This window comes from Dryas octopetala, chromosome 3 (genome assembly GCF_963921425.1).
Source record: "Dryas octopetala chromosome 3, drDryOcto1.1, whole genome shotgun sequence".
Lineage (NCBI taxonomy): Eukaryota > Viridiplantae > Streptophyta > Magnoliopsida > Rosales > Rosaceae > Dryas > Dryas octopetala.
The window spans coordinates 1,491,896-1,516,686 of NC_141368.1; the positions used below are offsets into that span (position 1 = coordinate 1,491,896).

Here is a 24,791-nt window from a genome sequence, read left to right on the forward strand (position 1 = left end):
ATACATGGACTACTGCAAGTACATTAACTAATTGCTGAAAAGTTTGCACAGACAGAGTGAGAGAGGTACCCACATTCTATTAAAGACCAAAATAAAGCAAATATGCCAAATATAGAGTACAGTCTCATGCAAGCTTTCCTGCAGAGTAATGATATCCGGGGCATGCAAATGGGGTTCAGGAAATAATTATATGTGAAAAAAATTTATTAAAAGTATGACATCAACTTTGAAGAATATGTGGTCCTATAGATAGAAGGCTATGAGTAATGTGCATGCCATTAACATACACAATAATACAACATTCAAAATCGCACCAGTTGCAGAGTAGCACCGTCCGAAAGCTTTTTAATGGAATGTAAAGTAAGATAGGATTTGGGTACAAGGATTTTAATAAGGTCATAAATAGAGTGAAGTTCATAACGTTTTTTTTTTTTTTTTTTTTTGTGTGTGTGTGTGTGTAGAGACTAAAGTGTGAATGAGTACCAAATTTATACAGGCCAGTATGGTAGAACAACCAAGTAAAATTAGGATGGGGAAGGCAAATCATAATAGTGGCTTAGCTACTTGGGGTAATTAATTGTTTGTTGCCCATAAAAAATGATTTACCTAAAAAAGAGTTAAAGACAGATTGCTGTTTAAAACGGGGTGGGACCAGAAAAACCTTCTAGTCAGTGCACAGTAAATTGGGCTGAACATTGTTCTTTCTGCAATTGCATGGAATTTCAAAAAAGAAAGATTAAGGGCAGTAACAACAATATATGCAGGACTTCATAGCTGCCTGCTGTTCTCATACTCAATGACACAACTTAAATCTTACTGTACTAGTTGATTGTACAAAAGTTACAATAAATAGTTTCTTAAACGAGTAATCCAATTTAGGTCTGGGAGCCAGGAAAGAGAGGGTTTAAAAAAAACTAACCATGTAGAGTAGCTAAAACCAATGAAACAATATGTAGAGAACCAGTGATTGCAGTAATTCCTAATCCATCCCTAGCTCTTCCTTTGAGAATCTGATTTGCAATCTTCATGGAAGCCTGAAATGAAGCCTCGGCAGCCAATATGGGTCTATTTCCCAACATGCTTGAGCAAACTAATTGATCCGTAGACAAGTCTTGATACTCTGACATTTCATTGTGAATTACATCTATGCCCAATTCTTTGGAAGCTTGGATCCAGCAATTCCTTAACAATGATGCTGCTGTTGTCCGAGCTTTCCCCCCAGCAATGTTAGCTTCGGTGAAAAGGACACCATCTAAATTTCCACCTGAAGAAAAGTGTTCAAGTCTCTGTTAGATCTCCATTGAACTGCTTGTTAGCAACCACTAACTGTTGTCTGACCATTTGGGCCAGAATGAATTGAGCCCCTGTACAAAAGTAAGGTATATACAACCTCTCATAGTAGCAAATGCATGAAGAAAGAGACAAACCTTCTAGTAGAATTACCTCCCAACAGATCTATATATGAAAGTTTATGTTCTCTTCTTTCTGACTCCCCAACATTGGACTATTATAGAAGTAACAGCAATTCTAATAATCATAACCGAGTACTGACTATACCTGAAAGGAACTCTCTTGCAAAACCTAGATGATCTTTGTCACTAGCCATTGCAACCACAAGAGTCAATCTTGCCTCTGGAAATGTCATCTTTATAGTGTCCACCAACGCTTTAGCAGATTCTTTGGTGTGGGCTGAAAAAATTCTAGAAAAGTATTAGCACTGTTGTTATACACTAGTAGACATTAAAAGGACATCCATAAAGGAAACTGTAAAATTGGAGATCCATGCTAGAAATCAGCGCACATTGAGAAGCAATTTACAATAACCAATTATTTCGAAATTCCTCCAACAATACCCTTAAAATTTTATGAATACCATTTTTTTTTTCTTTTCATTTTTTGTTGATACGTACAGTAATTAATTCATAGATACAAATAATTTTCTAGAATGACATTCCAAGGAAATATTGACTTGCCAATAAGTAGGTACTAGGTAGATATATAAATCACGAGGACAAAAAAAAAAAGGATGGAGAGGAACAAAGAATAAAGGAAAAACAGACCTCCATCAAGCAATACTGTTGCTCCAGACAGTCCTAAAGCCTCAGCTTCTTTTGATGTTAGAAATTGACTTCTTCCAAGCAACTGTGTCTGCTGCAGGCCAGTTCTAATGGATTCATCTGAAATTCTCCACCCTGAAGTATCCATAGAAGCATTAGGGGGGGGAGGGGGAAATTTAAGAACATGGTCCACTCAACAAAGCCAGGTAACTCAACCAATTATGTAGAATTCCTGTGCGGTGACTCTAAACTTAGGTAACATGGACAATGTAGAGCCAGCAATCAGGATAGGGCAGTTTATGTATATATAGTGGAAGTCACAGATGACTAGCAGAAAAAGCTGATTCTAAGTTAGTGCATCAGTAACAACTTAGGGATATAACAATTCATCCTCTATCACTGCCAAGGCGGTAGTTGCAGGTGTGATATAGAATGAAAATAATTCATTAGAGAGGATGCTACGTGGAAGCAAACTACTAAAATACACCAAAAGAAAACTCTTTAACTAGTCAGAGAAAGTCACTAGTTAACAAAAGATAATAAAAGATTAACCCCTCACCTAAGTTACGAAGACATAGTGCAGCACAAGTAGCAGTTGCGGCATTCTGAAGTTGGTGACTTCCAAGCATGTATAGTTCAACATCCAATAACTCAATGAACTGCAAGGAATAACAAAATTACAACTGCTTCACATAATCTCCAAAACATTGATAATAAAAGTATTGCATGATAACCATTTAAAACAGAATCCAAGACGCTACAGCGTATTTAGCTAAGCAAAAAATCCAATATATCCAAAATATGCCTCACATTCAAATGCCTACCAGCTTTAAGTCCCTTTCAACTTGTATCACTATATCACAAGATTGGAAAGGTCTACCATTGACCATGCTAATGCCTTTTATCCTACTTCTATTTCCAGTATCAGATGCTAATACTACAGGAGAAGTCATCAATGATGCTTTATCACGAAGAATGCGCTCAATATGTGGAAGAAATGGACCACCAAGAACCACCTGCAAATTTATACCACCCAATAGAGACAAAATAATAAACAAACTTCAGTAGACCATCATGATGAAACAAGTATATATCATATGGTAGACGTGCTGATGGCTAATAAACAGCAATTTGAACATGGGATGAAGAAAGACGAGAAAACAGGTGGCACATATATATTAACTACCATTCTAAATGATCTACCACGGGAATCCCCGTGGTGGGCCATTAAATAACCTAATATAAAGTTTTTGCGGTTACAGCATGTGTAGAAGGAAATGGAAGACCAAGCAGTAAGACTTTTAGCTTATTTGTGCAGATGACATTAAATTCCACAAGAATCTTCAAGGCAGAACGACCTAACTGGACGGCCATGTTTAATGATTCCAGACTTCGCCATTGCAATGCTTTCCAAAGAACCCCCAAGTGCAGCCAAATGTTCCTCACCTATTGTAGTAATGACCGATGTGGCAAGTCCAGAGCTACAAATGATATTAGTTGCATCTCGTGCACCACCCAACCCAGCCTGTGCATCTGAGTTAAATAAAATTAGTATTATCATAACCCTCTTTCAGTTTTTCAGTAGAAAATCATGACAGCCCTCAGAGTAAAACTGATTTCCTTAAATTAAAAAAAAAAAAAAAAAAAAAGATCTGAAAGAGACAATAGAAAGTGGATAATTATCAAGCAATGTGCATAAATAAGGGGAAAGTAGCTGGAAAAAGATATCACAAGGAAAAGTAAATAACCTCAATTATCGCAATGTCAACATTCTCTTCAGCAAATAGAGTCAATGCCATAGCAGTGAGAACCTAACAAATTCCAATTAGTTACTACAAAATGAAAAGTAAACAAAACAACAGCATATATTCAAACTGCAGTTTAAATTATTACATAGAAAAACTGAAAAGGTTCAACATTACAAGATGTCCAAATGCTACAATAGACAGATAAGGAAGGAAAAAAATCAATTTATGAATTAAACTACATGCTCTGACACAAGAATTTTAATACATAAATTCTCACTGGTAATATCTGCATATGATAATTTTTTTAGAGCTATACGGTTTCTTAATGATATTGAACATAATTAGTATACAATGATTTCTAATTAAACAGAAATGAACAAGTTGATACCTCAAAATGGCTCATAAATCCATTTTCAACTACCATTGCACGATCAAGAATCTTTTTAATCCTATGAAAAAGAGAATTCAATGCCTTTGCTGACACTGGCTCACCAAACCTTCCCAATGATATACGTTCCCTGATAGTTTGAATATGTGGGCTGCATAGACAAAAGTGAAGCCTCTTCTCACAAATGGATACGATCAAAACTAGAAATTCAGAGGAAGTTGAACACATAAAGAAAAAAAAAACAATAAACATTGCACTAAACCAATGAGCCACACCTAGTATAACAACCAACAGAATACCCTTCAGCCCTCAAAATGTTGGAGAGAAACGCCGCGGTTGATCCTTTCCCCTTGGTCCCGGCAATGTGAACGGCCTATATTCGCTTTCGTGCTAGTCAATTACACTCATTCTCAAACTCAACAAATAAAGAGAGAATAAAAAAGTAGCCAATCAAAAACAGAAAGGAAAAGAACTACCAAGTAACAGTAGACTAGGAGTATCCAATCCAACATTAAAGCAAAAAACACTTCCTACTACCCAACAGCACCAACACAAAAGATATAAACTTTCGATTTTATTTTTCACATGGTTCTCACTAAGCAAACAGAGCACAAGTATTAAAAAGAGAGTGAGAACCAAGTCAGTTCGAACCTTAAACTTATAGTGAGGATTACCCAGTAGCCCCATCAACCGTCTCATTCGACCCATATCAAACCCGTCTTCCGAATCCGTACCCGCTCCTTTGGGCACGCCCGATTTCTCGTAGTTTTTCAAGGAATCCACGTATTCCATCAAGTCCTTCAGCTCCGACTCCTCTGAGCGCGCGCAAAAGCCTCTTTTGGACCCCACATTTCTCAGAAGCCCGACGCCAATTGAAGCCATTAGGCTTTTCCTGCCAGTAAGGATGGGGTATTGCCTGAAATGCTTGAGAATTTTCATTCCGGGTCCCGTTTGTTTCTCGGGAAAAAGACGAGAAGTGAGGGAAACCGAGTCACCAGTGAGGCCGCTCATCGCCTTGCACACAGAAAATCTACTTTAAAAACGCACCGTTTTAATTTTCTGCCTAAAACGCACCGTTTTAGCGCACAGTTCGCGCCTCGCTCAGCGTTTCGGTTATATCTAATTATCTCCGTTCCCTGATGATTGGGACTTTTTCCCTCTCACGCACTCTCTCAGAATCAGTAAAACCCTAAACGAGTCTCTGCTCCAACCGAAAGATTTTGACTTTCTGCTGTAAGCTTTTTTGTTAGGGTTTAGGGTTTATAACTTTCTGCTGTATGTTCGCAGTTCTTGTTTGTTATAGTAGTTAATGTGTTGGATCACAATTTCTATACCAAAACAAAGCCGTGTTTTTTTTAATGTCTGTTCTCCAATTTCTGAATGGTACAAGTTTTGATGAAATTTTGAGTTCAGGTATTTAAATGGGAACCTCTGAGATTATTTCTGAAATGCTTGATGTTGAAAGTTGAATTTTTTTATTAGATTAGAGAACTATGGAGGTAGTGGAATGTAAAGATATTCCAAATCTTGAGGTGGATTCTAAAAAAGAGTTGGAAGATTGTGGGTCTAGAGAATTGGAAAACAAGAGTAAGAGAGCTGAAGAGAGGTGTGTTGAGTTAGAATTGGAGATTGTAAAGAAAAAGAGTGAGTACGAAGCTCTTGAGGCCAAGTGTAGGGCATTGGAAGTTGAAAAACTTGCTTTGGAAGAGGAGATTAAGGCTTTGAAGGGAGAGAGTGCTGAAATTAAGGAGCAAGGTACTGCTGGTGAAGATGAAAAGACGAAACTTTGTGGGGGTGAGAAGGGGACGGAGAGAATTGTTGATCTGACAGAGGATAACTTGGAGGAAAATAAGGTCTTTCAGCTGATGATTGAGAACAAAGTTTTGGAGTGTGAGAAGAAAAAGGCTGAAGGTGAGGTTGAGGTTTGGAAGGAAAAGTTCAAAGAATTGGAATCCTGGGTCTTAAAGTTGGACAAGAATTTAGTCTTGAAAGGCGAGGAATTGCCATTGGCTGGAAGGACAAAGGTGGTGGGGATAGGATCAACAAATGTGGATTCTCTTGAAGCTAGCAGGATAACACAACCAAGTAAAAGGATTAACCTTGAGGATGGATTGCATGTTGGAATTGGCTTGGAATGTTCGAGAAACAAAGATGTAGTTACGGATCTGGTGGATGTTGGCTCTACATATCACACCCTTGGTAAAGGGATCTGTGATCCTCAAGCAGCAGGTATGAAATAAATTAGTTACGTATATACATGGTTATATAATATCTACTTTAATCTATAGCCCTGTCCCCTTCCCTTGAACATAGGTTTGAGGAAATGTATTAGAGTCCAAGCACTTGAATTTTAATTTTGTATTAGATATGCAAATTTGTATAATTACTCACTTCTGTTTACAAAGTTCTTAATGAAAATGGGCATTAGCTGCAGAGAAGTACACATATTGGTTAGGTTTCACTCATATAACTGTTGTGTATTTAAGTATTTACCTCTTGGCACTCTGTGAGCAACTTTGCTGATCTGTATTAAAAAAGAATTCTTAGTACAATAGTTTAATCCGAGTACCAGTGAATGCAACTTGTACGTGTGTCTTATGTTAATTTTCAAAATGTAATCCAGTAATTGTAATCTGGCATTCTTGAAGGGAGAATGTGTTGTTTGTTTAATTATTAGTTTTTTAATTGATGCATTATCTATTTATCTTACCAAGACGAAGCTTTTATTTTCCTGGAAGAAAACTCGCATCATATGACTATATATGTTTTCATGTTGCCTAATTCAGGCTAATTGTATGCAATCAGTCTCTTTTAAAGTTGTTTCCATTATTTTGGTTTTCAATTTATGGCAGGCACACCTTCCGATGACACACCATGTAATCATCATGAGGGTACTAAAAGAGAAAAGAAAGGTGTCTGTTTAGAATCTGATATGGGAAATGGTAACAGTAGACAAGCTAGAAAACAGTTGGAATTCAAGGAAGAATGGAGTCCTTGCAAGAAGATGGCTCCATCTACGCCAGGTGGTGTCATGCCTTCTTCTCTCAGTGTCATTAATATTAGTGATAGTGAAGATGAACTTGATATTACCCCTAGCAATATAGTGTTGCCTACTGATAATCAGGAAAGCAGAAAGGTTTTTGTTCCATCTGACTGTGTTTTAAGCGAAACTGTGGGTTGTGAAAAAGATATGACTACCAAAAACTTTTCAAAAAAGACACATACTGATCAAAATGATGAGGAGGATATAGATAATAGCAATTGGACTTCTCTGCTTGCCTCAACACCCAAAAGAAAACGAGCTTCTAATGTTGTTACTAGTGACTCTGAGAGCAGTGATGACAATATTCCAATCAGTAAACTTAAAAGAATGCACCTTCAGGAAATAATACATGACCAAGTAGGATCTGATCTGAATGGCAGCTCAGTGACTGCTACTGCTTCTGTGGTTGACAATGTCAAGGGTACTGTTACCCCTCCGAGGCGGCGTCTAGTTAATTTGAGAAAGTGTGGGGGAAGAGGTGGGGCACAAGGAAACTATTCTCGTCAGACTAGTGAAACTAAATATGATCCGGGAATTATGCCAAACAAGGATGTTGAAGATGGTGAATCGGAAGAGGTTGGTTCAGATAGTGAAGGTGAAAGTTTGGGTGGATTTATTGTGAATAGCTCTGATGTTTCTGAAGGTAATGATGCATCTAGTGAGTCAGTAGAAGTCTCAGATGGTGATGTGAACTTTGATGAGATTCTATCGACTTTTCAGAGGAACAAAGATCATAAATCCAAGTGGGAGTTTGAGGGAGACATGCTTGCTGCATTTGGCAAGGATCCAGAGCTGTGCATGAAGGCTGTATGTGCTCTTTATAGACAGCAGACTTCTGAGGAAAAAATTAGCAAGGGATCCTTGTGCTACAATCATCGTGGTTTTAGCAAGTTTGATGCTCTGAGGTACGAATTTGAATGCATAATTTTGATATTTCAGAACAACTTTTTATCTAACTATTCATTTTTTGAAACATTTTACATATTTCTTATCGATTTTCAAATGTGATTATGTAAATGTTTGAAATAATTCATTGCATTCTATGTGTTTCTTGATGAACTATATTGTTGCTGAATTTCTTGTTCTCCTTTTAACAGGGGATCTACCTTGGCTGAGTTTCTCACTGGTGGAGACCCAAATGGTGATCTGAAGAAGACTGTGAAGGAGTTGCAGGAGTATGACCAAAAGGCCATTGAACATTGTAGAACACTGGCAATTCGTTACTCTAAGCAACTGTTCGAGATCTACAATAACAAAGAGGATCCTCTTTTTCTCCCATTTTGATAGTGCAAGCAAAATGCCAACGTCACGCCATTAGTACTCCAAATCCTCTGCCAGAAGTACTTCCCGAGATGAGAGAAGGGTTTCGATTTTGTTGGTGACTTTTTACATGCTCTGGTAGGTATCAAGTCTGTTCCTTGGTTTCAAATGTTTGCTCCTGTCACAGTCCTTTTTTGTTTTTATCATGGTTGTATATAACACGTAAGTAGGAGAACCTCGGAAAAATTATGTCACTTGTATTATATATATCCTCTATGGATGTTTTGTGTGTATGTATTCATATATAAGTTATATAACATATTCTGGTATGTATTAGAAATTTCGGTTACGTTTGCTCTTGTGCTTGAAGAAATTGGTGAGGCAATGTAATAGATGCCGACCAGTGAAATGATAGCAACGCCATTGTTAACTTACAAGTTTCAACTTGTTTCGCATCCTGAAGTCAAATGGTAAATGACAAAAATGCTGGTTCTTTATATATCAACTTTTGACATTCGTACATAGGTGTGAGTGTGATTGATGCGTGGCCATCAATCTCTGTTCACCAGCAGCCTAAATGTAGCGCACACGGATTTTGTTGCCTACTACTGCTAAACTGCTGATGCTAAGGGTCTTGTAGATTCGAATTTCGAATAGCGTATATCAGTATATGAGTGGAATGGGTCCTCTTGGATTCTATTCTAATATTCTCTTCTCTAGTCTATGTGCAACTACGTACTACATGATAGCAGATTTCGTTCTTTAGTGATATGGGTAGCAGACACGCAGCAGACAAGTCCTTGGAAATATGGAAAGTTAAATTGTAGTTGGTGACCTTATGCAACTACTCCAACAACTTATCAGATCTTGCCTTTAGGGAACTGAAAATGAAAAATGCATATGATATAATTAGCAATTTCTTAAAGGGCATTTTCGTAATTTCAGTATTCAATTTTTAGAGGATTAAATTAAGATTTGCACCCTTGCGTTATTCAGTAGTCCAGCTTCCTTTATAAACGGCCACCTATATATGTCAAGTATTAGAGAAATCCATATGATATGTGTGTGACTAAGAGTGAGAGGGATGGAGTCAGTTACTAGTTTTGAAGTAGGCAGAGGAAGAGAAGAGGGGAAGCAGCAGCAGCAAAGGGGAGAGAGATCATCATCACCATCATCATCATCATGTGGTAGTGGGTACTTTCAAATGCCACTGCACTACCCAAAATATACAAAATCAGAGTATGAGAGCATGCCTGAATGGATGTTCGATCGCCTTCTCTCAGAGTACGGCCTTCCAGTTGTTGGAAATCTGGAGCAGAAGAAGAAATTTGCCATGGGAGCTTTTCTTTGGCCTTACTAGATCATGCATGACCAGTTCTAGCTACCAAAGCAATAAAGTTATAGGTCTAGTTAGCTAGTTTGTTTGTCTTGTGAGACATATATAACATATATACATATATCTTGTACTATCTATCTAGCTAACTGGCCTCTGGTCTTGACTCTTGATGCAGAGCTTATGCATGGTAATGTTTTGTATATGAAGTTGTATCTGTTCGTGAGGGTCTCTGGATTATGTTTGGTATAACACGCATATGGTTGTATTCATATGAGGGTTATCTTTGCATCCTTTCATTGTGTGTTCATATATATTGCCTTTAATTATTATGGATTTTTGGTCTCATCTTGTAGTTGGCTTTAAGAATACCTCAGCAAAGAGAGGTTGTTTGTAAAGAATTAGTAATGCTACACTTACTACATTTTTATACCACAATTTAATACTATTTTATATGACATTCATACATTGGACACTAAAAATTTTAAAAAAAAATTAAAAAAAAAAAAAAAGAAATACCCTTTCAGTAAAGTAATGACACATTAAATGAAATACAAATCTGAAAAAAAAAATTGTGGGACAACTAGTATTATTGGCAAAGAATATATAAAACAGTATCATCCAACAATTTACCCAAAAAAAAACAGTGTCATCCCAACATTAGAATCATAATTCAGACACACAAGTACTGATGAGAGAGAGAATCCATGCTGGCAATGACTGGGCAAACGCATACAGACAGCTTAGCCTTACAATCAAATACTAAACAAAAAACACATACATTTTTAACTTTAGAAATTATTGGAAGAACGACAAAAATGAAGGGTCACATGGGTTCACCGTTCATGGGTCCCCTACACATGCGGGTTGACCCTACAATTCCCATGCATGCACATTATATATAGCAAATATATTGCAACCTCTTAATTTCTGGTGCCATACATGGGCTATATATATATAAAGCCTTGCCTTCTCTCGATCCAGAATTGAGAACCCCCCAACCTTCTACCTTGAAGTTGAAACCACCTTTTGTTTCCCATTTTGTCGCTTTTCTCCCTAGCTCCTCTTTCTCTCTCTTCTTTCAAGAGGAGAGAGAGAGAGAGAGGGAGAAAAAAAAAAAGAAAAAAAAAAGGAGATCAAAGAGAGGGGAGGAGGAAGAAAGGGAGAAAAATAATGGCAGCAGCTTCATCATCATCATCATCATATGGGTTGGTTGCAATCTTCGCTCTCTTTTACGCAGTCGCTTTGCCAATGGCTCATGCAGCCAACTTGGCTCCGGCTCCGGCTCCAACTTCAACAAGCGATGGTAAGCTAGCCGGCCTTTATTATTATTATTTTTTTAATATATAATTAATTTGTCGAGGTATGAAAGAAAAATGAATAATATATGGAGTTAATTTGGGTGTTATATTAATTTTCAGGCACTGCAATAGACCAAGGGGTGGCATACGTCCTAATGCTGGTGGCGTTGGTTCTCACATATCTCATCCACTGAACCATCTGATCATTTGAGCTATCAATGAAAGACACAAACACAAGATCGAAGAAGCAACAACAGAACATTGCATATGCCCAACTGGGTTTTCAATTTGGGGGGGGGGGGTACGTACGTGTGACTGTGGTCATGTACATGTAGTGTATAATCAGTCTGGATAGTATATATAATTTTGGGGATGCAATATGTACAATTTATGGTTGAATATTCAAGTATTGCTTCTCCACTATACAATCTCATTAATTAGTGCATATATATATATATATAATTCGTTGCTTTATTAATTACTTGATTTGAATTGATCAAAAAGACTTCCCATGAAGAACATAAAAATAAAAGAGAAGGTAATGAACAATAATACGTAAATTTTGTTCTTTTTCTGGGAAAGTACGCAATCTTGGGTTGGCTAGCATGTTTTAGTCTTTATTAACTTGCCTCTCCTCGCACATTCAACATAATGTTGTACTGGATAGGATCCTCCCATTGAAAAAGAAAAAGTACTATTGATCCAATTGAAAAGGATTAGTATAACTATTTGAATTTTTAGTTTCTATAAAACACTTGTAAGATTTTCTGTTTCCGAAAAAGAGAGAAAAAAAAAGTGATTTCAAAAAATGAATCGCATGCTCAGACGCTAGAAAAATCTGTTACTGGAATTTACTTTTTCCCAATTTCTGACAAAAAGAACTCAACCTTCATTGCTAAGGTAATTTACAGATCAGTGGACTGGCCTATATTTATTTTTCCTTATTTTTAATATCTCTTCTTATTAATTCGGATATTTTCCTTTTTAGCCTTGAAATTGAGAACCCTACTAAAAAGGTAAAATCCTGCACACAAAAACAAAAAGGTAAAAGAAAAAGGCGGACATTTTCGATACAGGAAAAAAAATACAATCTGAACGAAGAGGCGGATTAATTGTCTAGCTTTGCTACAAATTGCAACGAGGTAATTATGCAAAACTAGAATCCCAAGCAACATTCATGGAAATTGAGATCAAGGGGATAGCAAAGTTAATCGGGTTTGTAAATGTCAACTAGTTTACATTCATTATGAAAACATGGGATCAAGGGTAAATTTTAACTTAGCCTAGAGAAGGCATTATTTACCAACTGAGATGAATCCCAGAAAAAATATATAAATATCCAAGGGAGAGATCGGAACCTTACAAATTTGTGCTCAACAACATTGAGCGATAAACAAGCAACATTAAAACTAGGGGAAAAAAAAGGTCAAGTCCCGCACTTGCAGGCCTAGAAAGACCAAACTATTGTTATCTGCAAGCTACCGTATCTACAAAAACTTGTAGGTGATCTTCCAAATCAAATGGTATCCTTATACCAAGTGATGGACACTGATTCCGCATCAAAGGACACCTTGGAAGGATCAAAACCAGGAGGAGCAAAAAAACAGGTTTGCCTCTCTATCATGAAGTTGCATACCGCTGATGTAGAACATACTTCACAACTTCATAGAAGGAAACCACAATTCCAACAGAAGGACCTGCACGGCCAACACGAGGACCAACTCCTGTAAACAGTCCCTTCATCCCTCCACCCCTGTCCCAAGTAAATATAAATGCAAGTGTCATTATTACAAAAGATACAAATGACCATGATGGCTATCGTGGAATTTCTTAAGTTTGAAACTTTGAGGAATACCTCCAAATCTCCATTAGTGTTTGCCTTGTTGTCATTTTCAATGCCCTTACTGGATCATTCTGATTTTATTTATTTAAAAAAAAAAAGTAGAGAGAGATAAGAACAGAGTAGATATACAAATAATCAAATTTACTAAAAATTGCATATTTGGTAAAATTGTTCAAGTTCCATAAACAAACAGCACATAATGATGCTATGATATCATTTGGTTCCATCTCATCAACTTTCAAAAATTTTGAGAAAATCCCAAACTCCTTTTATTTTTCCCCCATTTTTGGTTTCCTTTTTGGGGGTTTCAAAACTTCTACAAAATTGTTATGAAAGAAGTTCCTGCTTATCAAAAGACCAATTCAGAACAGAACAGAAAGAAGAAAATACCTCTATCTGCCTTCGTGTTTTTGCAACATCCAACGGACATGTAGCGGCAGCAGCAAGGCTTCCTGCAACAAAAGCAGCAGAAAAATTTGCCCCTAGGATACTGGCTGCATTGGCTTCATCACCCACTATACTAAGAAGTTTTCTCCTGATCTGTTCAGACAGAAAAAGAATTGTTATTGAAACAAGTAGCAAGTACACACAACCCAAAGATACAAAGCACTAAACAATTGGAAGAATGAATTCTTACTGGCTCAAGGGTCGACCAACAGATTGCAGAAAAGGGAACATCACGAGCAAGTTGTGCTCCCATACCCGTCCACAGGACACGATAGCCTTGCACTGTTAGAACAGATACTCAAAATGATTCACTTATACCAAGTATTATTCTGGAGTGAAAGTGCAAACTGCTTGGACCAAAAAAAGAAAAGAAAACAGCAAACTGCACTAAAAAATGCACAAAGAGTTCAGTCCCTTCTTTCTGTTCAGAGTCCTGAATTGTGTTTATGAACAAGTTTCAAAATCTCCCCCCTCTTCCCTTTCCCTTTATCCAGCCATGTCACTGCTAGGCCAGATCTAGCCATGGCAGCACACCAAACATCAAGGCCATGGAAGACAAGCCACCTATGGCTGACTAGTCTTTTTATGTTTTAAATTTTTTAAGTTTGGAAAAGAATAAAAAAAGTATAGGGTAAAAAGCTTTTTAAATAAAAAATAAAAAAGTATCACCCTTCAATGAGCCAAGATGTCAAATATCATATAGTAAACCAAGATACATTTTCCAATAACTGACACGTGCTTATTGTGCCACACAATTTAACATTTGGTTAAAACAAACTAACATCAATCCACTTTCAATTTACAAAATTTAAAAAAAGCATGCCAAGCTCAAACCATCATCAGAAGAATGGACTTACAGCTTTTCTGACCATTACTTGTGGTCTTGACATGAGTGAGAACACCAAATAAAGTCTTCAAAACACCAGGAGGCTTCACACCATTTTGTGTCACTTTAAATGCCTATTAACATTAAAAAGAAAAAAAATACATAAAGATAAGAACAACCTTCACAACTCTGCTCTGAGGACCAGACCAGTGAGAAATTTGCCAAAAAAGCATAACCTAGAAAACATATCTAAAACCTCTAAAGCAAAACAACAATTTAAAACATGAAACTAGAAAAAATATTAACCATAAAATGAACCTCTCCACTTCTAAACTACCTGCATGCGAGTTCTAGCAAGTTCAATAGGATAGCAAGTTGCGCAAGCTAATGAGCGTGCCAAAGAGCCAGCAAATAAAGGCACATAAGCAGTCGTGCTTGGAGCATTATGGGCAGTGAATTCCTCTAACCAGTTGCGAAATATGTCATAGCATGGTAGATAAATCCCCACCTGATTAACACAATTTAAGTCACGTGAATTCATAAATGAAAGATAAATGGCATGCCCAATCCCAAGAGGAAACCCAACTACGACCTGAACAAATTAAGAAACTTACTGTTGGTACAGCCAGGGCTAATCCTGCATTTGTGCCTCTCCATAGCCTTGTAAATCCTTCCTGCAATATCACTCTCCCAAATCAAAATGATAGACAAGCACACTGGAGATAAAGATAGGCAGTGAAACAGCAGATGAACCATTCTTCCAAACACAATTTAAACACCTTATGCATAGCTAGGAAATAATGTAGAGGTCCAAAGGTTTCCACTGACCAATCAAATGTTATACATAGATAGGCACTATGTATACCCTTTCATACTTTGAGAACAGGCAACTTAACGAAGCAATAAAATCAGGAATTAAATAAGAAGTTGCAGGGTTGCAACTTAAATTTTCATTTTCTATTAACATTTTACACCATTAATACACTTGAAATGACAACACAACCCACCAACCTGTCGAATGATTTTGTAGAAGACATCCAATGTGCTTTTGTACTGAAAACAATCTGGAGGACAAATTGATACAGTGCCATGAATTCCAGCACGTGTACATGATGGTGAACACCTTAGATCTGCAAACATCTGAGCACACAAAACAACACAAAACAAAATAAATTACCCAAATCATGGCAGAGAACAGGATTAAATAAAATATAAAAGCCCCAAAACAATAATTATAGAAACTTGCCTGAAGAGAAAAATTTATCAAACATATATAGCATCTAATTCATAAGCCAGTAGCATTTGAAGATATCCAACAACCAAGTCATTACAAAAGATAAAGACTTCATTGCAAGTACATAAGGTAGAAACAACATCTTCATCTGAAATCAACAAAAAGAAAAGAAGAAAATCCAAGCAGCTGCAATAAAATAGATGACTTACATATATCAGGGAAATTCAGTAACCTTGGGACAATACATGTATGCAACTCCCTGTACTCCCAATCCCCCTAAATTCCTATAATCAGCTAGTTCAGCAAACCAACCAATCTTAGTTATTCACATCTAGACATGATTGCAAGATATCAAAATTTTATATTTGGGTTCTAGTTATTGATTAAGTCTCACATGATCAAGCCGCATATCCCTATAGGCTTGTATAGCATATCACAAAACATAAGCAGCCATAGTGAGGGTTAAGGAATATCATTTCCCAAAAACAAAGGACACAAGAGTATTGCATTCATACCATGCTTGGCCCAAAATATGCCATGCGACCTATGATAGTACTTAGTGGATGCGAGTACTGAACCCCAGCTGCCTGAGCTTGCAATCTTGTCTGTTAAATAAGATAAAAGCATAGGAACATTGTTCAGTGCAAGTATAGACTGGAAAATAAAATTTTGCACCGAGAATAACAACCAAAATGAAAATAGCAAGACTCTGATAAAAAAAAAAAAAATTTCTTAATTTTGGTTCATTTTCATTTCCATATGATCAAATGTTTAGAATTCAGCATTGAGGTTTATTCCTTCACATATAAACTGGAATAAAAACCCAAAATACAGAATACAGAGTACGAAAAACCCATTAAACAAAGCTTATACCTTGGCGACATCAAGAGGGTTAACTATGATTGCGGACAAAAAGGCGGCACCGGCCGCCGATAAAGCTCGCTCTGCAACCCCTAATTTCAAATCCGACGTCGTTTTGCAGCTTGAACTATCAGGCTGCGCAGCAGAGAATCCCACCCCATCTCTATCTGCAACCGTCGATTCCGGCATCGACAAATCAATACCGGCGATTGCAACCCCAACCCGCTGGGTTTGTTCCGAACTCATCCACGGATTTCCGGCCCGCTCCAACTCCACCATCTTATTTCTCTAGAATATTCTGATAAATATAAATCTGCAAAAATGGAATTTATTTTAAATTTTGGGGAAAAAAAAATAAAACGTTTTTCCAGATTCCTTGGAGAAGAAGAAAGGGAGAGGGTGCAGTAAAGTTACCAGAAACAAGGGCGAGAAGAGGAGGGAGGAGCGTATCAGCTTCGTGGTACTTGTGAGGGCCACGTTTGTTGGCGGTTCTGAAAGTGACTTCGGTAGTAAAAGTGTAAAACCTACTAAAACAAATATATAAAATGTAATATATTCACACACAAAAAAATGTAAAGAGAAAAGAGGTTAAGGTCTGAAAGTTCTGGAAGAAGTTACTTTTTTCTTTTTTTCTTTTTTATTAATACAAACCCCTAAAAAGTAAAACCCAGAGTCCCTAATTTGATGCAAACAAACATGGCCCTATTTTTTGTTTGAGAATACCGTGAAATTGACCGTTGAATTTCTAGGGCTTTCTTTTTCTACTGTGCGTGAGACGAGGTGTGACTCGCGGGTTTTTTTTTTTTTTTTTTTGTTGTCGGGAGTCTTGGTGTGGACTCTGTAGAGTATAAAAGACACCAAGCAAATTGCATTTTCTGTTCCATACTTCCATCCGATTTTCTTTCCTTTATGGCGTTTAATAAATTTTCAATACGAATTAAAATTTCTAGAATTTAGCCTTTTTTTGACCACTAGTATTTGTACTTAGTCTTTTTTTGGACCATTACTATTTTCTTATGGTACAAAAAAGTCACAAATGAAGAGGAAAAATTAAGCTGGGTGCATGGGCAAAGTCTACAAACTCCTCTTTCCAGTTTCGACCACTAATAATTAGACAACAAAATGGAAAATATGCTATTTTTGCTCTATTCTTATTTATGTTTGTAACATCTATTTTTTTCCACAAATATAACTAGCCTTTTTTATTTGATTTATGTTGTACAGTTATTTTTATTTTTTTTATGTAATCAAAGATTAATCTATGAGTGGTTCTATTATATCGTTTATTTGCTCAAGTTTCCCCAACTCATACAAGATTGACAATATCAATTGGTCAATATTTAAAAATAATTTTAATAGCGTTTGATAATAATAGATGAAGAAGTACCTAATAATTATGGTGTGTTTGGATGGAGAAAAAAAACTTAGAATTTAAACAAAACTCAGCATTTAAGAAATTACATGCTCTAATTTCCTTGTTTGGATCAATAAATACAGAATTTTGTAAATTCTAGGTGGAAAAAAACTTGAGATTTGAAGACTGTAAATTCCAAATTTAAATTCCACCTAAATTGGTGTCATTTTCAAAATTCTAATTTTTAAAAAAGAAAAATAAGTCGTGTCGACCATGTTGACACTACCACCACTGCCGCCAACGTCACCACCTCTAACACCACCACCACCACCACCATCGCCACCGCCACCGCCAACACCCCAATTTTAGCCACCACCATACAATATTACAATACAAACCTGTCAAATTAACCACCTACATATAATATACAAATTAACCTGCCACTACAACGCGGAGACAGCTGGGACAGCATGATCGATCAAAATAATCCTATGTAGCCGGCCAAATTAATTTCAAGATAGTTACTAGACTATGCTAATAGATAACTTTTTTAAAAATATCTTTTTACAAAATAAAAGCCTACAACCTATGTCTTCGAGGCCTATAAATGCCTTAAAAATAGGATTGGGTCAATGTCGATAACCAAACATACCGCCACCCCATGCACGTCCGACCACCGAACCGTTTCTGCAACCAGAGACCAACAACACAGAAAGAGAAGGAGAAGGAGGGTGTCAGTCGGTGTCAGCATACCAACGGTTCAGCCTTTTCAAGCCGCCACCAGCTACCGGCGTTGTTGGATCGATTGGCCAATTGACACCGACTCGTCGGTCAAGCGTCGGCCGGCATTTTTGCGGTGGCGGTTGCGGTTGATCGACAATTCTAACCCAAACCTACTTAAAAATATAAAACACAAGAAAATGAGCTCTTGCCTCTTGGGGGAATTGAGAAGTCCAAGTTTGGGAGCTCAAAATAATGCCTTCTACGAGCTAACCAATTAGCCGCCAAATTAAGTAACTGAGAGCAAAATGACAGGATTTAAAACTTTCACTACTGTTAAGTAGATTTTAGACCAACAATGAATTCCCTTTTAATTAACAACTAGCTAGCCTACAAATCCCAGAAAATGACGTACGTGTTTGTCTAGGATGTTCGAGACAAGTGATCTCCTTGGATGCCACAACGTACCCTCCAATAAATTTGATCTACCAATAATAAAAACATGTTACCCTTGTACAAGCGTAAAAGTGTAAAACAATTACAAGTTGTAGCTAGCTAATACTTGCATTAGATTTGATACAAGCATAAATTAAGTAATTAAGTTGTTGATTTGAATGTGATTAGCATATATAATATATCCTCGATCTAAAGCATATATGTAGAATATCCTAGCTTGATACGTACCTTTTGCGATTTCTTGTAGTTCCCCCGAGGCCGAGGCCTTAGTTATAAACGTCCGTCATTGTAAATTTGTAATAGCTAGCTACAAATTAATAGCTATATATATAAAAGCATCGTTCATCAGTACCACCAAAATATCACACCCAAGTAATTGAGTAGTACGAATCGAAGGCAGCAAGCCAAGATGGCCTTAGCCGTTCTGAATGCCCTAGACTCCGCAAAAACGCAATGGTACCACATCACAGCCATTGTGATCGCCGGAATGGGGTTCTTCACTGACGCCTATGACCTCTTCTGCATCTCCACCGTCTCCAAACTCCTCGGGCGCCTTTACTACTACGATGGGGGCGCAAAGCCCGGAAAGCTCCCCCAACCCGTGAACAACATGGTTGTGGGGGTGGCCCTGGTCGGAACCCTCTCGGGGCAGCTGGTCTTCGGCTGGCTCGGAGACAAGCTGGGCCGCAAGAAGGTGTACGGGGTGACCCTAATCATGATGGTTATTTGCGCCATTTGCTCCGGACTCTCGTTCGGCTCCACGGCAGGTTCGGTAATGGGAACCTTGTGTTTCTTCAGGTTCTGGTTGGGCTTCGGCATCGGCGGAGACTACCCACTCTCCGCCACCATCATGTCCGAATACGCCAACAAGAAGACACGCGGCGCTTTTATAGCGGCGGTGTTTGCAATGCAGGGGGTTGGGATTATATTCGCCGGGTTGGTGTCTATGACTTTGTCGAAAATCTTCTTGAAAATGTACCCCGCACCCGCGTTCAATCAAGACCACGACGACTTCAACAAAGTCTTGTCCACACAACCGCAAGCAGACTATCTGTGGCGGATTGTGCTGATGCTTGGAGCCCTGCCGGCAATCGTGACTTTCTACTGGCGGATGAAAATGCCCGAAACAGGTCGCTACACGGCGTTGATAGAAGGAAACGCCAAACAAGCAGCGACCGACATGAGGAAGGTTTTGGAGATGGAAATCCAAGCGAAACAGGAGAAGTTGGCACAATTCAAGGCCGCAAATGAGTACCCATTGCTTTCAGGAGAGTTCTTTAGACGACATGGGCGACACTTAATAGGTACAATGACCACTTGGTTCTTGTTAGATATTGCCTTTTACAGCCAAAACTTGACCCAAAAAGACATTTTCCCCGCCATGGGTCTCACCAAGCCGGCTGAGACTATAAACGCTCTCGATGAAGTGTTCTTGACGTCGCGTGCCATGTTCGTCGTGGCGCTGCTCGGGACCTTCCCTGGCTACTGGTTCACCGTCTTCTTCATCGAGAAGATCGGACGGTTCAAAATCCAACTCGTGGGGTTCTTCATGATGTCTTTCTTCATGCTCATCATTGGCGTGAAATATGAGTACATCAAAGGTCACAAAACCCTGTTTGCGACCCTCTACGGGCTGACCTTTTTCTTCGCCAACTTCGGCCCGAACAGCACCACGTTCGTGCTGCCGGCCGAGCTGTTCCCGACGCGGGTGAGGTCCACGTGTCATGCAATCAGTGCGGCGGCGGGTAAGGCAGGGGCGATGGTGGGTGCGTTTGGGGTGCAGAACTATACGCTGGACGGTGATGTGAAGCAAATCAGGAAGGCTATGTATTTCTTGGCGTTTACCAACATCCTAGGGTTTTGTTTCACTTTCTTGGTCACCAAGACCAAAGGCCGCTCCTTGGAGGAGATCTCCGGCGAGGATGGCGGTGAAAATGGGACACAGATGACCGCTACTAGTGGACCAATTTCATCAGGCCGGGATCGATCAATACCACTAGGTAATCAATGAAGGACTACTTAGCCGCAGGTCATATAAATTTACTACTATTTCATTAGGAAATATTCAATAAATCAGCAAAGACTACTCATTTGCTCTGATATCTTATATTTCTTATGTACTTGTGCTATATATACATGAGCCACCAATAAGAGCCGCCAAGTGTTGTGAACTTTGGAGACAAAGTAGGTTTGAGTGTGGTATGAAAAAAAAACGGTGGGACCGGAAAAGATGTCTGAGTGGAGACTGTGGAGGTGAGGTTTTTATTTATTTATTTTTCTTTATTTCGCTGTAATTTCTTAATGTAACATGTATGCAGTGTGTACCAAAATGTAACATACAGTGAAATGAAAGTGAAGATATCCCTGTATGTTTAAAGGATATATTTCTTAAATTGTTCTTAAAATATTAATATATGATTTGATATCGGAAAGTATCTTGGGAATGGTTAAAATTTTGAACTCGAACGTTTTTTTTTTAATTGACTTTATAAAGGTATATGTCCACTATCGCTATTAATTTAAAACTTCTACTAATTAACACTAGGAGAGAACCAACTTACTTTTCATCTAGTACTACCCTTCTCAATGCTAGTTCTCTAAAATAAAAAAATATTAAGAGATAAATACTAATACACTAATATATAGTAGTTAGTATGTTTTTTTTTTTTTTTGGCTAGGTAGTAGTTAGTATGTTTAATATAGGATTAAAATTACTAAAACAAGGGAGTTTCGGTATTTTAATAACTTGAACCATTGTATTTCAATGATTTTTACTATCTATTTTAAAAATTTGTATTCAAAATCATTTATGTAAAAATTTAAATAAATCAATAACAATTTAATCATGTGATTAAATAGTCATCATTTAGAGTGTTTTCTGAAAAAAATTATATTTATCTACTTATTTTATCAAAATTAAATATTTTAAAGGTTCATTGATTTTAACTACTAAATTTTAATAACTTTTTAATTTAGGTACCAAAATTAAATAACATTTTAGATTAGGTACTAGTTGAAAAGTCAAACAAATTAATAAAATAAAAAGTATTAGAATTTACAAATATTACATCACATGCCACTACAATAAAAAAAAATTACATCACAAATATTACATTATTTTATACTATATTGTATTATAAAAAAAAAATCAATTAAGTCACAACTTAACTGTGACTGTCTTGGTAAATTGAAAGAGACAACTCACACCACTATACTATATATTATTTTGAGTAAAAATATTATTTTGACATCTATTTATACTATATTGTAGTATAATTTCTCTAAAAAAAATTCAATTAAGTCACAACTTAGATGTGACTGTCATTTAGTCACAACTAAATTTGAAGTTGTAAGTGTCGTACAGTCACAACTAAATGTTAAGTTGAGATTACATTAACAAATTTTCAAGATAATATCAAAGCCTTAAGGGCAATTTTGTCAAAATCTTATAAATTTTAACTAACACTCATCATATGTGGGCCAAAGAATAAAAATGTCAAATGAAAAAAGCTCAAATCAAAGGGGCCAACATATTTGTGACCTAATCTAAAAAACTACATTTAAATTTAGTAGTTCAATTGAAATATTATATGGTCTTCATGCTATACCAAAAAATTATGGAAATTTAGTATTTAATTCTAATTTTCTAATATTTTAATAGTTTTAAGGGTTTTTTTTTTTAAAGTCCATTTTTTAAAATTTACTATTCATCCGGCCCAACCGCTACAGTAAACTACTGTAGCGGCCCACTTTTTAAAAAAACCGTTACTGTAGTAACGGCGTTACTGTAGCGCGCTACAGTGTTTTTTAAATACAATTTTTTTTCTTTATTTCAGTGCCATTTAGTACATAAATTACTCAAAAAAAAATCATAATTTAGATATTTTTTATTTCATAAACATGTTAAATAATAACCAACATAAAACACAAAAAATCAAGATGAGACATCCATAATCTTTTGCATTTTATTAGTAAATATAACTGTTACTATCGAAAAGTAACAATCACCTATTGCTACTGTCCGGCAGTAACAATCACATATTGCTACTGTCCGGCAGTAACAATCACTTATTGTTACTGTCCGGCAGTAACAATCACATATTGCTACTGCCCGACAGTAACAATCACCTATTGCTACTGCCCGACAGTAACAATCACCTATTGCTACTGCCCGACAGTAACAATCTCCTATTGCTACTGCCCGACAGTAACAATCACCTATTGTTATTGTTTGATAGTAACAATAATAATAAATTAAATAATATAATTTAAACATAATACAATCCTTGTGAAAGCATAAACAACCAAATGAATTATAAACCTATGACACAATTACAACAAACTAAAACAGAAATAAACCCAAATCAATTACTATTTGGCAGTAACAATCATAGCCTCATTTACATATTGTTACTGATAAATATAATTGTTACTGTCGAATTATAACAATTTATAACATTAATATTATTGTTACTATAGAATAGTAACAATTACAAATCAATAAAAATAGTTGTAAATGTAGCAGTAACATGTTAAATACTAATAAAAATCAAAATAAATCAAACATAAAAATTACAATAATAAGTTGTCACTAACAACCAGTAACAACTAAAAAAATTCTCTCCACAACCAAATAAACATTTACTCAAAGATTTCAACTACTTTATCCATCTGTCTTACTTGAGCATAACCAGTAATCATAGTATTCCAAAAAACAATATCCTTGTTAATCATTTTTTCTGAAAAGAGATAGAGCTTCAACCATTCTCACCCTTCTGCAAACACAAACATCAACCAAAAGAATAAAACCCAATTGAGCAATTTTCCAAAGAAACAAATAAGAACAACAATCCGAAAACTCACAATCTAAAAATGCAAATCAAAACCAACCCATTACGCTATGCCATAAAAATTGTATTTCACTGTTCCTACTCCTGTGTTTTTTTTTCCCCTCAATTTTTCAGACAATTTTTTTGAATGTGCTTCTGATGCAAAATCCGATATTGTCTGTTTCCGAATTCCTAATTTCCTATCATATATTAATTAATTAATATCATGGAGATTATAGACCTTTCCCTGTTTCATGGAGATTATGAGGTAACTGCAGAAGACCACATCACCAAATCCTCAGCTACTCTCAGCTTTAGGGTCACAAAAGCTGAACCACAGGCAATTGTCCATGTTCATATTGATGCATGAAACACCACAATGTATAATAATAACTATACATATTGAGAAAAATAAAATTCTATAATATTGAGTTTATGACAACATACTGCTGCAACAGTCTAAAGAGTAAAGATTAAGAAACAGCAATACCACTGCATTGGTTCACAAGAGAAACAAATTTCCTATAGCCAAAGCAATAGCACACAAACATTTGAAGCCATTAACAGAAGCTCAAATACAAACATTCCAATAAGCAAAGCACATATCCTTTGGAAAATATGAATCACAAATCGTATCGATCAATCACTTAAGAAAAAAATGAATCCTAACAAAATCTGAGCACAAGTGTTTAATTAGTATGAAATGCTTATACAAGTGTATTTGCAATTCATTTTCCGAGGAAACAAACAGATCCAAACTGCACAGATCTAGTAAACTGAATCAAATAATCACAAGAGAGAAAGTTGTAGAAGAACCTTAGGGAAGGTGGCGCTCTGGGCCCACACACTGCCGTCGTGGTCGACAATGGCCGCCGTGGTGAGGCGGTTGCCGTCGATGTCGCACATCAAGTGATCGTCGACGTAAGCCTGCCACGACATTTTCCTGATTCAATCCTAACCGTCGATTCGGATTTATGAATTTATTTTTTTTCTGATCCCAATAAGTCCGTACAGTTCCTCCAGATCTCAGAGATCCATTTCGCTTCCCCATGGCTCAGCCTTTGGTAAAGAAGGACGACGATCATGACGAC

At 36.8% G+C, this 24,791-nt stretch overlaps 4 protein-coding genes across 6 annotated transcripts; 2 read left to right on the forward strand and 2 right to left on the reverse strand.

Annotated features, from left to right (window-relative positions):
* Window positions 1–683: 683 nt before the first annotated feature.
* On the reverse strand, window positions 684–5,205 carry GLA1 (Folylpolyglutamate synthetase family protein). 2 transcript variants are annotated; one of them, XM_086236640.1, is made up of 10 exons: window positions 4,845–5,205; window positions 4,469–4,566; window positions 4,194–4,344; window positions 3,806–3,868; window positions 3,421–3,582; window positions 2,882–3,073; window positions 2,617–2,716; window positions 2,061–2,192; window positions 1,558–1,689; window positions 684–1,264 (listed from the first exon to the last, which is right to left on the reverse strand). In XM_086236640.1, exons 1-10 carry the CDS (start codon window positions 5,202–5,204, stop codon window positions 915–917), a joined length of 1,740 nt encoding a protein of 579 aa, XP_086092766.1. In that variant the 5' UTR covers window position 5,205; the 3' UTR covers window positions 684–914. The 2 variants fall into 2 exon arrangements, with proteins under 2 accessions (XP_086092766.1, XP_086092767.1); XM_086236641.1 differs by lacking the exon at window positions 3,421–3,582.
* A 151-nt stretch (window positions 5,206–5,356) lies between these two features.
* LOC147289296 (uncharacterized) lies at window positions 5,357–8,995 on the forward strand. The gene is made up of 3 exons (XM_086236297.1): window positions 5,357–6,422; window positions 7,046–8,141; window positions 8,334–8,995. Exons 1-3 carry the CDS (start codon window positions 5,687–5,689, stop codon window positions 8,518–8,520), a joined length of 2,019 nt encoding a protein of 672 aa, XP_086092423.1. The 5' UTR covers window positions 5,357–5,686; the 3' UTR covers window positions 8,521–8,995.
* A 3,402-nt stretch (window positions 8,996–12,397) lies between these two features.
* MTM1 (manganese tracking factor for mitochondrial SOD2) lies at window positions 12,398–16,875 on the reverse strand. 2 transcript variants are annotated; one of them, XM_086236564.1, is made up of 11 exons: window positions 16,756–16,875; window positions 16,354–16,654; window positions 15,996–16,085; window positions 15,258–15,386; window positions 14,861–14,920; window positions 14,584–14,754; window positions 14,278–14,380; window positions 13,611–13,702; window positions 13,364–13,513; window positions 12,986–13,044; window positions 12,398–12,883 (listed from the first exon to the last, which is right to left on the reverse strand). In XM_086236564.1, exons 2-11 carry the CDS (start codon window positions 16,618–16,620, stop codon window positions 12,751–12,753), a joined length of 1,254 nt encoding a protein of 417 aa, XP_086092690.1. In that variant the 5' UTR covers window positions 16,621–16,654; window positions 16,756–16,875; the 3' UTR covers window positions 12,398–12,750. The 2 variants fall into 2 exon arrangements, with proteins under 2 accessions (XP_086092690.1, XP_086092689.1); XM_086236563.1 differs by lacking the exon at window positions 16,756–16,875 and having other exon boundaries at window positions 16,354–16,745.
* A 2,405-nt stretch (window positions 16,876–19,280) lies between these two features.
* On the forward strand, window positions 19,281–20,882 carry LOC147289298 (low affinity inorganic phosphate transporter 4-like). The gene has a single exon (XM_086234791.1). The coding sequence runs from the start codon at window positions 19,281–19,283 to the stop codon at window positions 20,880–20,882; it is 1,602 nt and encodes a 533-aa protein (XP_086090917.1).
* The last annotated feature ends 3,909 nt before the right edge of the window (window positions 20,883–24,791 follow it).

Excerpts from the sequence above, each read along its gene's own strand:
- GLA1 (XM_086236640.1), bottom strand. The coding sequence starts at position 5,204 with ATGAGCGGCCTCACTGGTGACTCGGTTTCCCTCACTTCTCGTCTTTTT. Across the intron at positions 3,583-3,805 it reads TTGACATTGCGATAATTGAG|GCTGGGTTGGGTGGTGCACG; the intron begins GTTATTTACTTT and ends TCAGATGCACAG. Across the intron at positions 3,074-3,420 it reads TCATTAAACATGGCCGTCCA|GTGGTTCTTGGTGGTCCATT; the intron begins GTTAGGTCGTTC and ends ATAAATTTGCAG.
- LOC147289296 (XM_086236297.1), top strand. The coding sequence starts at position 5,687 with ATGGAGGTAGTGGAATGTAAAGATATTCCAAATCTTGAGGTGGATTCT. Across the intron at positions 6,423-7,045 it reads CTGTGATCCTCAAGCAGCAG|GCACACCTTCCGATGACACA; the intron begins GTATGAAATAAA and ends AATTTATGGCAG. Across the intron at positions 8,142-8,333 it reads AGCAAGTTTGATGCTCTGAG|GGGATCTACCTTGGCTGAGT; the intron begins GTACGAATTTGA and ends TCCTTTTAACAG.
- MTM1 (XM_086236564.1), bottom strand. The coding sequence starts at position 16,620 with ATGGTGGAGTTGGAGCGGGCCGGAAATCCGTGGATGAGTTCGGAACAA. Across the intron at positions 14,381-14,583 it reads TTGCTAGAACTCGCATGCAG|GCATTTAAAGTGACACAAAA; the intron begins GTAGTTTAGAAG and ends TAATGTTAATAG. Across the intron at positions 13,045-13,363 it reads AAACACGAAGGCAGATAGAG|AATGATCCAGTAAGGGCATT; the intron begins GTATTTTCTTCT and ends AAATAAAATCAG.
- LOC147289298 (XM_086234791.1), top strand. The coding sequence starts at position 19,281 with ATGGCCTTAGCCGTTCTGAATGCCCTAGACTCCGCAAAAACGCAATGG.